The sequence below is a fragment of the Protobothrops mucrosquamatus genome, unplaced genomic scaffold, assembly GCF_001527695.2.
Source record: "Protobothrops mucrosquamatus isolate PMUCROS unplaced genomic scaffold, P.Mucros_1.0 scaffold2481, whole genome shotgun sequence".
Lineage (NCBI taxonomy): Eukaryota > Metazoa > Chordata > Lepidosauria > Squamata > Viperidae > Protobothrops > Protobothrops mucrosquamatus.
The window spans coordinates 124,307-137,595 of record NW_015388549.1 but is presented as its reverse complement, the minus strand read 5'-3'; the positions used below and the strand labels follow the sequence as shown (position 1 = coordinate 137,595).

The following is a 13,289-nucleotide window of genomic DNA, read 5'->3' as shown; positions in this document are numbered from 1 at the left end:
AGTACTAGCAATTGGATAATAGCTTTGAAAATGAAAGAGATCCAGTGTGGATTCCTTGAAAAACAGGCACAATGCAGATACTTTTAAGGTATCTGACACCCATCTCTTCCACAAAGATGTATTTATTACACTCTGGATCCGTCTGGTTAATCCCCCTGGCTGGATCAAATCAGTCATGACAGACTGGGTCATAAATGCACGTGGCTGAATGTGTAGCTTTAAGTATTATCACAAGCTGAAAATGATTCCACAAATCCAGACCAGATGGGGCAATGGATCTCTAATTTGAACTTGCCTCAACTATGGCGTGCAGGTCAGCATTGAGGCAAGCGATTTTTATCCACAGTGCCTTACAAAAGAACCATAAGCACCAATATTTAATTTATGCTCCATAAATTAAATATTGGTGCTTATGGTTCTTTTGTAAGCCCCTGAATCATCTGAGATATTTCCATAGGACAGTTGTTCTCAGACACAGAGGATTTATTGCTATGTAATAGACATGATACCGTTTTCTGACTAATTTTCATTCAGTTTCTTGCTGAAATTTTTGCTACATGTACTTTACTGCCTCCCAATCTATTTCACTGCCTGGAAATTCTTCAGTGATAAGACACTCAAGCAATATTGGATCAACAGCTGTATCTCATGTGATGGTCTCGGTCTCTCTCTCTCTCTCTCTCCCTCCCTCCCTCCCTCCGTCTCTCTCCCCATCCATCCATCCATCTTGTATTAATTATTTTTATTTGAAAATCTTACAAAATTATTGAGATTTTAACTACCACTTTCATGAACAATGACTTTAAATATATTTGCTGCTAGAAACATACCAGAGAAGTCGAAAACCCACTTAAACCAACATGAATAGAGAATGGAGTATGAAAATTCAGCTATGTTTAAAAGCAGGTTTTCTCAAATAAATACATTTAAACTGGTATCTAGCTTTAGCTTATAATATACTACTTTCTGGTAGTGCTTGATAACACATTTAGTGTAATCAAGGCACAAATATTAAAATACTAGTTGTCTACATAGCTTTCAAAAACTAGTCACATTACTTATGTTGCATAAAAAGGCAATTTTTATAAACTTTGCTTGTGTTTGTTGCCAAGTCTGTTGCTTTTCGCTTAATGATGAGCTATAAAGACAATTTAAGGTGTCAGATGCTTAAAACATCAAAATACCGTTATTGAATAAAATTACACTTATTGTTAAAATTGAACTTTTAATTATTATAAAAATAAGAAACAGAAAGAAAAATTAAATAATTCATATTTTTTCTATAAACAATATTATTCACTCCCTTTAAGATTTCTTTAGTAATCAACCTAATAAGAAGCTCTTCACTCTTTAGTCAGATGATAAATCTGGTAAAAGACAAGTCCTTCCTATAATTAATAAGTCTGATTCTAAAATAAAATTTAAGAGTAGAAAAGCCAAATGTATTAAACAAGAAAGATAAAACTATGAAAGTTTTGGCATATATTAAGCAAAAAAATAAAAAAAGGTTTCATATAAAATGAATTTAATACATTACAGGGATTATAGACAAAAGAAAAAGCGAGACATTTATCAAAAGACCATAAGCTGAAGTGCTATTTAAGCCTCTGATGGTTTAATTTCTTTCCAGAGAAATTTAAAAAAATGAAGTAGGAACCATGATCTATGTAGAAATTCCAACACAAGTGTTTGTTGAAAATGTTTGCCAAGATTGGCTATCCATTTTTGTACCATTTTGTTGCACCAATTTCCTACATCCTCAAAAAATTGGTAACTGATACCCTCTTGTAGAGAACTATGAAATCCACAAAAAACAAAACAAAAAACACATGGTTGTGTGAGACAAACTGATGCCAAAATGTTGTATTGGTTTTCTGCCATTTCATTCCATCAAGTAATATTGATTACATCCAACACATTTCTTTGGTTTGGCTGTGTTGCTTTTAACATCTGATATTAATCCTTATGCAATAGTCACCTGAAAGGAAGTCAACTCTGAATTTAGGACAATCCCCACAAAAAAGCAGACCCCTCCCAATCCAATCTCTAAACTTAAGATAAAAAAAGCTGTTCAATGCCCCATTTCTCTGCTTTGTTAACCCACAGTTGACAAGTCCAGCTGAAACCAATTCTAGATATTCTTTTCCACAATAAATGTTGTATCTGATACTCTCATATATAGTATGTATCTGCCAGAGGCCACAATCCAACAAAGCAAGGCCTAGAAAAAATAAGTAAATATTAACCAAATGACTGAATTATCCACATCCACTAAAGGATAGATGCAGAGGTTTTCCCCCAAAAAAACTGTGATAGCCAAAGTTATGTGAAGTTTATACTTTATCTCACAGATGTTTGTAAGTTGCTCCCACAGATGTTTGTAAATTTTACACAAAAAGCTTCCTTAGTATACTGAATTTTTCATTTTTTAGGATGAGTTGCCTTCGGAAGTTGTGGGTGCTCCAACACTGGAGATTTTAAAGAAGAGATTGAACAAACATTTGTCTTAAATGGTATAGGATTTCCTGTTTGAGCAGTGAGTTGGACCAGAAGACCTCCAAGATCCCGTCCAACTCTGTTATTCTGTTAAACTATTGCACTTAAAGCATTCAGTGACTATATACCAATTATTCTAACATATACTAACCAAAATCATAGAAACTCACACAAAATTGATGGAGGAAGAGGTGGAGGGGAAAAAATCCATAACTATTGATGGGTCAGCTGGGAAAAGATAAAATAACAATGAAGAAAAGAAAAAAAAGTCAAATTTAGATATTACAGTAAATGGTTAGTTTAACCAAATAAATCTTTCTCCACCATGGAGATGTCTGCCATTTGTTCTTTCTCCTTTAATAGCACCTGTTCCCAATGGACATAAAGCATCCACTCTCCTCAGTTCACAGGTAACTCTTTCAATACTAAAATTCACTTTTCCATAAAGGGTATACAGAATATTAAGACTGACAAAATAAATCAATTAACATTATATTCCTCAAAATAATATATATATATATATATTTGTTAGGAACTTGAAATGGAGAGTTCAATTTTTTTCTAATATATTTTAAAAATAAATTGTTATAAAGATAATCCATATACCTAAAAATACTGTTATTTCCTGCCATATTATTTAATTATTTAATATTAAATAATATCATTTAATGTTATTTAATTGGTGTGTCTTACAATTTGACAAGTGTTCTCGCCAGTGGTGAAATTCACTTGTCACTGTACAAAGTTTGTCCTTGTAAACATACGTTAAGATCTTTTTTTAAAATTTTGTTGAAACTGTTAACATGAAGCAGCTACTTTTGCAACGAAGTCTGAAGAAAATGCACAAAGTGCTCTGATACCCTTGCTCTGTTCTTCTGTTCTTCTGCAACTAATGCCTTACCGGGAAATGCCATGTAATCCAAATACAAAAACAAAGCAGTATTAAGATGCTGAGAATCTATATTCTATTGATTCACTTGCCTTCATTAATCTTTAAAACCATAGCTTTTAAGCCATTTCTTTTAGTGAGCTCTATAGAGTATGCTTTTCTGACTGTACAATTAGATTAAATGAAGGTAAAATATTTATTTCACATGTACGTGAAATACTCAAAAACTGGAAATTTCTTACACTACATAGAAATGGCTTTCCAGCAAAAATTAAAAAGTCAGGCAAGTTTGCTTTCTTTTCATATTCCTTTTTCTTCCACAATTTGGAATGCAAAAAGAAAAAAAATATTGCAATTTTTTTTATCTTAATATAAATAGCCTATATATACACAGTCATATTCTGGAATTGTATGCATCAACATAATGCTTTCTTAATGTTTAATTATTATGTTCAAAAATTACTATATGCTTGGACATGATAAGCCTGAGACTACACTGAGTTCACCTATAGAGATTACAGTGGAAGCGAAAGTGCATATTTATAAGCAAAGTTCAAAGTTTCCACAAAGTTTATCACCTTTTACAGGTTGGCACAGTATTAATAGCTTATTCCCTCAAGTTATTTCCTAACAGTTGCATAAAATTTAAAATTAAATTTAACACAACTACGTATAAATAAATTTAAATAGTTAAGATTTAAAAAAATAAGGCTGTGAGTGATTTTGCTTAATGAGAGAAAATAATTGGCTTTATAATATGAAGAAATAAGATACATTTAATAGTCCATACATTTCTATTTCCATGCTCTTAATTCTTTTGATGTAAGCTCAAGAACTATGAAATTGATCTGCTAGGTCATTCTTTGACTCAGTCAAACCATAAAATATCAGGAACAAATTGTCTCTAGTTCTTCCTTATTAATATTATTTTTAGGGAAATCCCTAGTTTTAAGCTTATACACCAGATTATATATTCAGGATCTTCTAACAATAACTATTATATGCTAAATGATCCCAAGGGCATTTTTGGTTAGTGTAAGAAATGCTTCGTTGAAGTATATCGAACTTTACTAAAATCAGTGTTTTTACAAAAATCACTGAAGTCTTAAGTTTTCAGTACCACCTCTACAAGCTCTTGATTAAAGAAACCTGAAAAGCTAAAGCAAATGTACAAATTTTAGAAAAATTCATAATTGATTTAAGGATACCAAAATATAAGCCATAAGCTTTAAAAAGTGAAAAATTATTTATTTGTTTGTTTGTTTGTTTATATGTATATTTATTCATAATACCTTTTATTTTTATTCATTTCAATGCAATAAACATTACTGCAATATTATTTTCTGAGTATAATTTGTGATCAGTTTTATTACATCCATTACTGTAGTTTCAACTTTTCCCAGAAATATATTTACAGTACATTCTGAACTATGTAAAAACTGTTCGGATGTATCTCGCTTTTTTTCTTAATTGCATATTGCCAGAGAAAATTCTCAGTATTTGTAAAAATATTTGTTTAGTAAAAAAAATCTATTTGAGAATTTCCCTCTCTCTTCCACTATTCTTTTCTAAAGGGGTGACCGTCTATAGAGCTATTAATGTCCCCTTAGATAGCTTAAGGTCACAGCTATGTATAATTTATCAACTGAAATCAGAATATTGTATTTAAATATTGACAAATAATTTGTGGAAAATGAGAAATTTCTAAATTTGCCATCATTTAAATATCTCTACAAAAGGCCCAAAACCTTGGCCCCATTCTAGGATCAAAGATAATCAAAAGTGGCAATAATTTTCAGGAATTCTCCTTGGGGTTTTAAACTAGCTTGCAATAGATATCGACAAGTCTCACAATTTATCTAATATGTCAAAGTTTATAAAAACACCAGAATGATGAGTTATGATTATTTACCTGAAAGGACAGTTCCACTGAACATAATACATAGGAGTAGGCATGCATAGTGGTCTAAACTGATTTGTTTAATCTACAGTTCACTCCTTTGTGTGAATAATTGAGAATAAGTCCCAATTTTCTCTTAAGGTAATGTATACATTATTATATGCCTATGGGAGGGGAAAGGTAATATTTTGCCTACTGAAGAATTCTAGAACACTTGACAGCGTGCATACACTTTTATATAATTTGGTTGATCCTAATAAAGCCACTCACCAACGTACATTTTGGATATTTTTCCCCCAGTGAACAACGAATAAGAATACTTCATTTCATCAGATACCAAAATGAAGCACTACTAATTGTATTCAATAATCTCTACCTGCTGATGGAAATGCATCTGCCAGCAGAATGGATTCCCCCACACCAAATCTACTTGAGAGGATTATGTGAAGGGGGGGGAGGAGAGCAAGGGCAAGTCTTGTTATGCAAGTAAAAGTCTGCTCGTATAAAAGTTGATGTCAACTCTTCTTATTATAAAAATAGTCAGTATTAAAATTTAAATGTTTCATTATATCTAGCAAATTTGATGTTTCTGTTGAAAAATTAAGAGTTGCTAGACGAAAGAGGATCGCATATCCTAATACAATAAACTGTTTCTGTTTTACATTTCCTTTACTTTAAAAACTTTCTCAAAGTTACTTTATATATCTCCCCCTTTATATATATATATATTATATAATATATAATGTTATATATATATTAGTATAATAAATAATAGTTATATAATATATAACTGTTGAAGCTATCACAGTTTTCTCGGTTTTTGTGGGAACAGTCAATTTTGAAGCAAAACTTCTATGAAGAGAAATATTTAAACCATTATTGGGAATGACTTACATTAAAAGTTCCTTGATGTAAGAAAAACGTAAAGAGAATTTAAACTTAATTTAAAGAGAAAGAGCAGTATAAGAAATGCTAACACTAAATCCAAAGGAGATCCTAACATTGTGTTATTTCTTGATGATTGTTGGCAAAGAAGTATCTTTATGAAGAACAAAGAAAAAGTGATATGGATAGACTGTTTCCCATCTGTTTCCCTTGTGATATTTTTATTTACGACCCCAATGAAACATAATTTTCCAATTTTCTCCATGTATTTTTATAGTTTGCTTATATTGAATGAGAAGCAGTTTTGTAAATAACCTGTGCCACCTGCAAAAACCATTATCTTTTTGTAACTGTCTACCCTCCCATTATGTGTTTTTATCAAGTCTTGTACTGAAGACAGGTTAATAAGCTAAGCATCTTTTGACAAAAGCCATACTACAAACATCCTGATTCTACCACTTGCAGAGTTTCCTTACAACGTGTATTAAAGTTACTTCCTTTCCTGCCACTTGGAATTTAACCTGTAACTCTCCAGCTTACTACATCTCTGGTCAGTTTATACAATATGCTAATATCCTCTATTTACCAAAGCTTTGTAAACAAAATGAAGGCAATTTTTCCACAGCTGTGATAGACAAGAATTACATTTTTTTCTTACTTTCTTACATTTACCGTAAGAAACTAGCTTTTTCTATGATTTAAAAACTGATTAATACAAAACATTTTAGAGCACAATGTATTGAAAAAAATACATGATTAATTTAAGCTTCTATCGCACGCAAATTTATTAGGGTTTTTAAAAATAAACTCTAAATGGTTTAATTCTAGGTAATACATAGGTTTGAAGTGTTATGATTTCATGCAGGCCTAGATTTCACCCAAATGGTAAAATTAAACGTAAATCTATCCAGCATACTCATGTTTAAATTCGTCCTCGGCTTTTGATTTTAGACCTTTCCTTAGACTGTCTATTGTACTAACAGTTTTGTACAGAATATCTTCAGCTTATTTCTTTCTTTCTTTCTTTTTTAATTGGGACTGTGTACATTTTGTTAAGACTGCAGATTGGTTGCTAGGATTACCCTTTAGCCTTTTGGTTCTTTAATTAGGTATCTTAGAAGTCTCTTGACCTTCTCTCAGGTTACTGTATAGTCTTAAACGATAAATACCAGGGTCAGCAATTTTCTTTGGCTAACACCTTTCCAGATTTACAACACTAAAGGGCATTTTGGGTACCTGTAGACCCAAAATAAGGAACTAACTAGTCAGTTCTGCATACTCTAAATACCTAGAAGTACTGCCAGATAAATATATTTTCATTTTTATGATGGGCTGCTGCCACTGCTTTTTAGAAATTAAATATTCTATAGAAAGGTACAGAAACACTTAGCAATCAAAATCAATTCCTCTTGATTCTTGATCACAATATTGCTTTACAGTTGTCCTTGACTACTATAATGTCCTTGAAATACAGGATAAAATCTGCAGGCTGTAACAGATGTTTTTGCAAGGCACATTATCTGCCCAGCAAAGACTACCACTTCAATAATTGCTTTAGAAGCCGGTGTCCATGTACTAATGTAATGTTTGCTTAAGAAGACAGAAATATCATGTTACAAGCTTTACAAAATCCACCTGTATTATAAATTAAGGCCATATTTCCAAAATATTTTCCAGACCCTAAGGCACTAAACATTTATATCTGGAAATAATTCCACTAAATCTCATAGAACTTATTTCTGAGTAAACCTATATACTGGAGCACTCTCAATTGAAACAAGTTTCTCCCTTTTTAACAACTGTAAGCCAGGTGGCTGGCCAATTCCAAACAGTTATCTGAAGCTGTCTTATTCTGGTTTCAGGCAAGGGCAAGAAAAGAAGACAACTTTGATTGTTTTGATAAATGATTTGCTGGAAGACTGTAACAGGGAAACAATGTCTCTGTGTCAGTAAATCCTGGATCTCTCAGCAGCTTTTCATACTACTGATCACTAAGCCCTTCCAGAACACTTGGAAGTTGGATATCAGAGACTATCATGGTGCTGCTCCTACTTTGATAGCAGCTTCTAGATCAGGCTCCCAACCTCTGGTTCATGGACCAGTACTGGGCCACGGTTTTCCAGAAACCAGGCCATGCAAACAAGTAAAGTCCCATCCACGGGATGCAGGCAACACACAAAACCACGCCCCCTCCAGTCCGCAGAAAAACCTCTCTCCATAGAACTGGTCCCTGGTGTGCAAAAGGTTGGGGGCCACTATTCTAGATCCAGTATCAGGATTAGAATTGCTAGGGAACTGCAGGGTTCTGTTCTGTCTCCTATGTTCTTCAATATTTATATGAAGCCTCTGGGTATGATTGTCAGGAGGTATAAAACTGGATTTAGACAACTTTCTATTTTCTTCTATCTTCACAAGGTGCATTAGTCTCTGTAATCAGCTCCTCCTTGGACCAGACTGTGGTATTGATGAACCATAAACCTGGATCTAGATCAGTGGTTCTCAACCTTTTTAATGCCGCGACTCCAACCGGTCGTAAGTCGAGGACTAAACCGGTCGTAAGTCGAGGACTAAACCGGTCGTAAGTCGAGGACTAAACCGGTCGTAAATCGAGGACTACCCAACCGGTCATAAGTCGAGGACTTTCCCTGCCCGGGAGCGCCGCGCATGCGTGGTTCCGCCCCCTGCGCCGGCCGAGGCATAGCTGGCAAGCGGCAGAGACGGAGCAGGCCGACCACCAGCTGGCCCAGCCCAAGGGAGGTAAGGCACCCGCCGGAAAAGGGGGAAAAAATGGCGGACAGCCTTGCTTGGTGACCCCCGTGAAATGGTCGATCGACCCCAAATGGGGTCCCGACCCACAGGTTGAGAACCACTGATCTAGATAAATCAGGGGATTTGGTTGTTGGTGATAACTCTAGTACAAGGAGCATTTTCCCTGCACAGGCAAGGATTGCATTTCCACTGAAAGAAGTTTGTAACTTTAGGGTACTACTTGATTTCATATTGTCATGAATACCTGGCTGGACATAGGAATGAGGGATACTTTTCTTTTAGCTGTATGAGTTATCAACTTCACCCCATCCAGAGTGGACCTGACCTGAATTTTGTGATTTGTTTACTCCTTACCTCCTGAATAGATTACTGTAATGTACATGGGAATGCATTTGAAAACTAGGAAAATAAAATAAATCCAGAATGCAGTAACTTCTGTCTGATGTTTCCTTTTGGGAACATGATACCTGTTCTGGCTTAATTACATTGGCTTCCTCTTGCTTTCTGAGCCCAATTTGAAGTGTTTATCATATAAAGCCCTCTATGGCATGGATCTTTCTCCATTAAGCTCTTTCTAAGCATCTTATTTGGTATATTATGAGTGCCATCAAGAAAGGAGACCTAGCTTAGAAAAAGGTAGATTCAGGCTCTGGAGGTAATTAAAATCATTGGTTGATTTTAATAGAAACCTAAAGACTTTCTTCTATAAATAAGCATCTATGTACTAATTTTGCACTTTTATAACTTTATGCTATGGCAGATATGAATAATGTATATTTTTAAGTGGTATTTTGTGAATATTTTACTACCATTCATTCTTTATCAATGCTGTTTGAACTGATATTATTTCTTCATAATGTTTGTTGTTGTATTGTGAACAATCAATACAATACCACTTGTATAAATTTAGAAATGAATTTAAAGTTTCCATTGCAAAGCTCTTTCAAAACAAAATATTACTTGACTAGTCAAAATAAAGGATAAACAATGACTTTATAAACCATTATAGGAAGCTAGTGAGGCATTATGATGTACATTATGGTGAATTCAATTATATTCAAGCCTAAAAAAAGTCCTTACACTATTCAGCAGGACTAAAATGGAGTGAATGACATTCTCACACATACACCAAATCTCCACATCAGTAGCCAGTTTAACTAATAAACTCCAGAATGGAAAGCAGAATATAAATCTAACAAAGAATAAAATATGTAATCAGCCCCAAGTCCTGTCATAGATTAGGCTCATGGTGTAAATGTAACTTCATACAGTGAAAACTGTATTTTGCGTTATCCTGGTGCTCAAAACCATAATATTCTGTACTTGATAAAGTTGAAAAATTGTCATTGTACAAGGTTTATTTTTGTGTTTGCTATAATAACCACACTGAAACCCTGATTTACTTAGTGCAATTAAGTTATATGTTCAAGTATAGCAAACCTTCTTCATCCAGAATAATGCTCAATTCTTCATTCTGTATTCATTATAATTTCCCTATATCAGAATTTCCCACTGTAGAAAATTCCAAATTTAGTTCCTTAACCAGGGTAGCAGGGTAAGAACTGATTAAAGAAATATTCATCCAAGCAAGCCCTCTTCCTAGTGGCATGTATGTTTCCTATCTTTGCTATCTTTGATCACAATGATTAAACCGTAAATTAGGGTTTGAGATACTTAACTGCTCTTAAACATGATTAAAAAATATCTATCTTGAAATTACTTAAACACGAAGAAACGTCAAATTACATCATCTCTAGTGGGAAGTCTATCTTTTGTCACAAATACACACCTGCTATCAAACTAAGCCATAACAATAGAAATAACTTCTAATCCCTTTGAAATGAACGCAAGTTGTCATCTTAAGCCTAAAGGAATGCAGTCTTTCTATAGAACACAAAAACTCAGATACAAAACTGTGGAACGGGCAGATCCATTCTATTACAATAATCTGTTGCACTTCCAAAATTATCTAACAAATAATTCAATGAGGCCGATGTTAAGAAACTGAAGCATGAGTCACACACATAAATAACCCTGATGTGAAACTCCCAGAACAGCCAAAAAGTCTTTTTGTCATGAAATCTTCTCATTTGTAACAATCTTCTAACAAGTATTTCTGACATATACGGGAAATACTAGGCCACATCTTATAAGTAGCCAACTTTTTCCTCCATATAATATTTGTGAGTAGTACATTTTGTGCCACAGAAGAGATCAAAAACAAAACTAAACTGTAAAGTCTGGTTATCAGATTGGCATAATCCATAAACAAAACAGCATAATACATCCACAACACATTATGCTTTGATTTGGAAGCAGGATAGCTAATTATACTGCCTTTTCTTCTTCAACGTAAATCCTATCCTCATTATTTTCTAAGGTGAAGCAAATAAGTGTTTACATTCAGATAATGTTATATGGGCTTGTCTGATACTTTGCTTGCCTTTAGAAACTGTCCCATTATTATTTCAATGTGTTTTTGATACGAGTTGAACTGAATGTTCCTTGTGCCTTTATATATTATTTCATAGTTACACATGCTTTATTTCTGAAATTCAGTTTTGGTCATTTTTATAGCAGTATTAAACGCTCTTTGATTGTTAGCCACATATTCACATTTGTAGATACAAAACTCTGATGAAATGTTATTTAGATAAAAACTTTAATCTAAAAATAATCTGCTCCTGGCATAGAAAAATCAGGACAATATACCGATGGTATATTTTTGGTACGTAAGTGTGGATACAGAAAGATTTCATTAATACTACAATCATTTTTCTTTGTAATAACTAACCTTTCCATCAGGTTCTGGTGATACTTTATCCACTTTGTTGTTGCTAACTTTACTTTTCACCCATTCTTCTACTTGCGCATTGAATTTCATGAAAGTCACATAGCATATATATGCACTCAGCAATATTAAACTTTCCCACCACCTAATGAAATTATCCAAAAAAAAGATGATTAGCAGTATCAAGTCTAGGATGTAAAAGGATACATCCCGAAAGAGTGGCCACCAAGTAAGGTGCAAAATCTGTTTAGAAAATAAAGCACACATCCCAATCACAAAAAGGATGTTGAATACTGCAGATCCAACTATTGTTCCAATGCCAACATTGCTGTGCGATACAAAGATTCCTATTAAAGAAGTAAAGAGTTCTGGGGCTGAACCACCAGCGGCCATAAAGGTTGCCCCAGCAACATCATCAGAAATTTCCAGTTTTTCTGTGATGACTGTCAGTGAAGGAACAAAGAACTCATCACAGACAATAGCTAAGGCTACAAACATGTAAACCATCCCAATGATATGAAGGATCACAGCACCCCGTCGTCTTTCCGCAAGAGAAAAAAGATCTGTTGGGTAGTCTCCCTGAGAATGTTCTGTGTGGTTATTAAATTCATCTGTTAATTTCAAAGAAATAGGTGAATTTGGAGTATCGTTTTGATTCTGTTCTTGATAGCCCAATAAAGTTCTTTGATGCACTGACTTGGACTTTTCACTGTCCGGACTGCTGATTGTCTCTGTGCTATAAGGTTCCAACTGGAAAAAGGCACTGACTGAAAGAGAAAGTGTGCTCATGGCCATAATACCCAGAAAAAGTCCTGTTATCCGAATCAGTCTCTGTTTTTTCCTTATATGTTGATGTTTCTTAAAGCCAAGCGATGGCTCCTGCAGGCACCATTCTTCAAGAAAATGAGCAGCAATATTTTTGTACTGAACCATTTTTGAAGTAAGTTTGTTTGTGGTCCAAGAATTCAGAGTCCAATGGGTTTTTCTTTCATAGTTCCTTTATTCTTCAGATAAATGGTACTGTGACATTTCCTCTGAACCAAGGATTTATGAAGCTCATGCCTTTGCTATGATTAAAAAGATAAATATTTTCATCAGTTTAGAAATGTTTGACATCAGATGCATCTAAAAACATTGTCCTGTAAACACACTTTTAATTTTAATGTGCTATATAACATGCAATAAGTTTACAATAAAAACACATTTATCCGGTATTTCTTAATATTATGCATGCTGGGAAATTTGGAATTATCTTAAAAGCTAATCTTTCACTGTCAAGTTTGAACCTTGCATCCTTTGGTTCTATTTATTTAATTCCTATAAAAGAATCAGAATCTTTTTCTTTCACGATTCCAGAGCAACAATTTCATAATAGCTTCTTTCTACTTACTACTTTTCTTGGCATGCTTGTCAAATTTATTGAAGCTGATTTTATGTGCATTAACAAACCAGCATAAATTCATTACTACATTAAGAACATGAAAATGAACCTTAAATATTGTCAGGGACACAAAATGGAAAGATGTTCCGCTTTCATTTTTATATTCCCCTAAAAACAC

At 33.7% G+C, this 13,289-nt stretch overlaps 1 protein-coding gene across 1 annotated transcript in view; it reads right to left on the bottom strand.

Moving 5' to 3' along the window:
* SLC24A2 (solute carrier family 24 member 2) overlaps positions 1-12,663 on the bottom strand; it is a 63,660-nt gene extending 50,997 nt beyond the window's left edge. The window contains exon 1 of the mRNA XM_015825096.1: positions 11,734-12,663. Coding sequence (XP_015680582.1) covers positions 11,734-12,663 — 930 coding nt within the window. The remainder of the gene's footprint in view (positions 1-11,733) is intronic.
* Between the last annotated feature and the right edge of the window lie 626 nt (positions 12,664-13,289).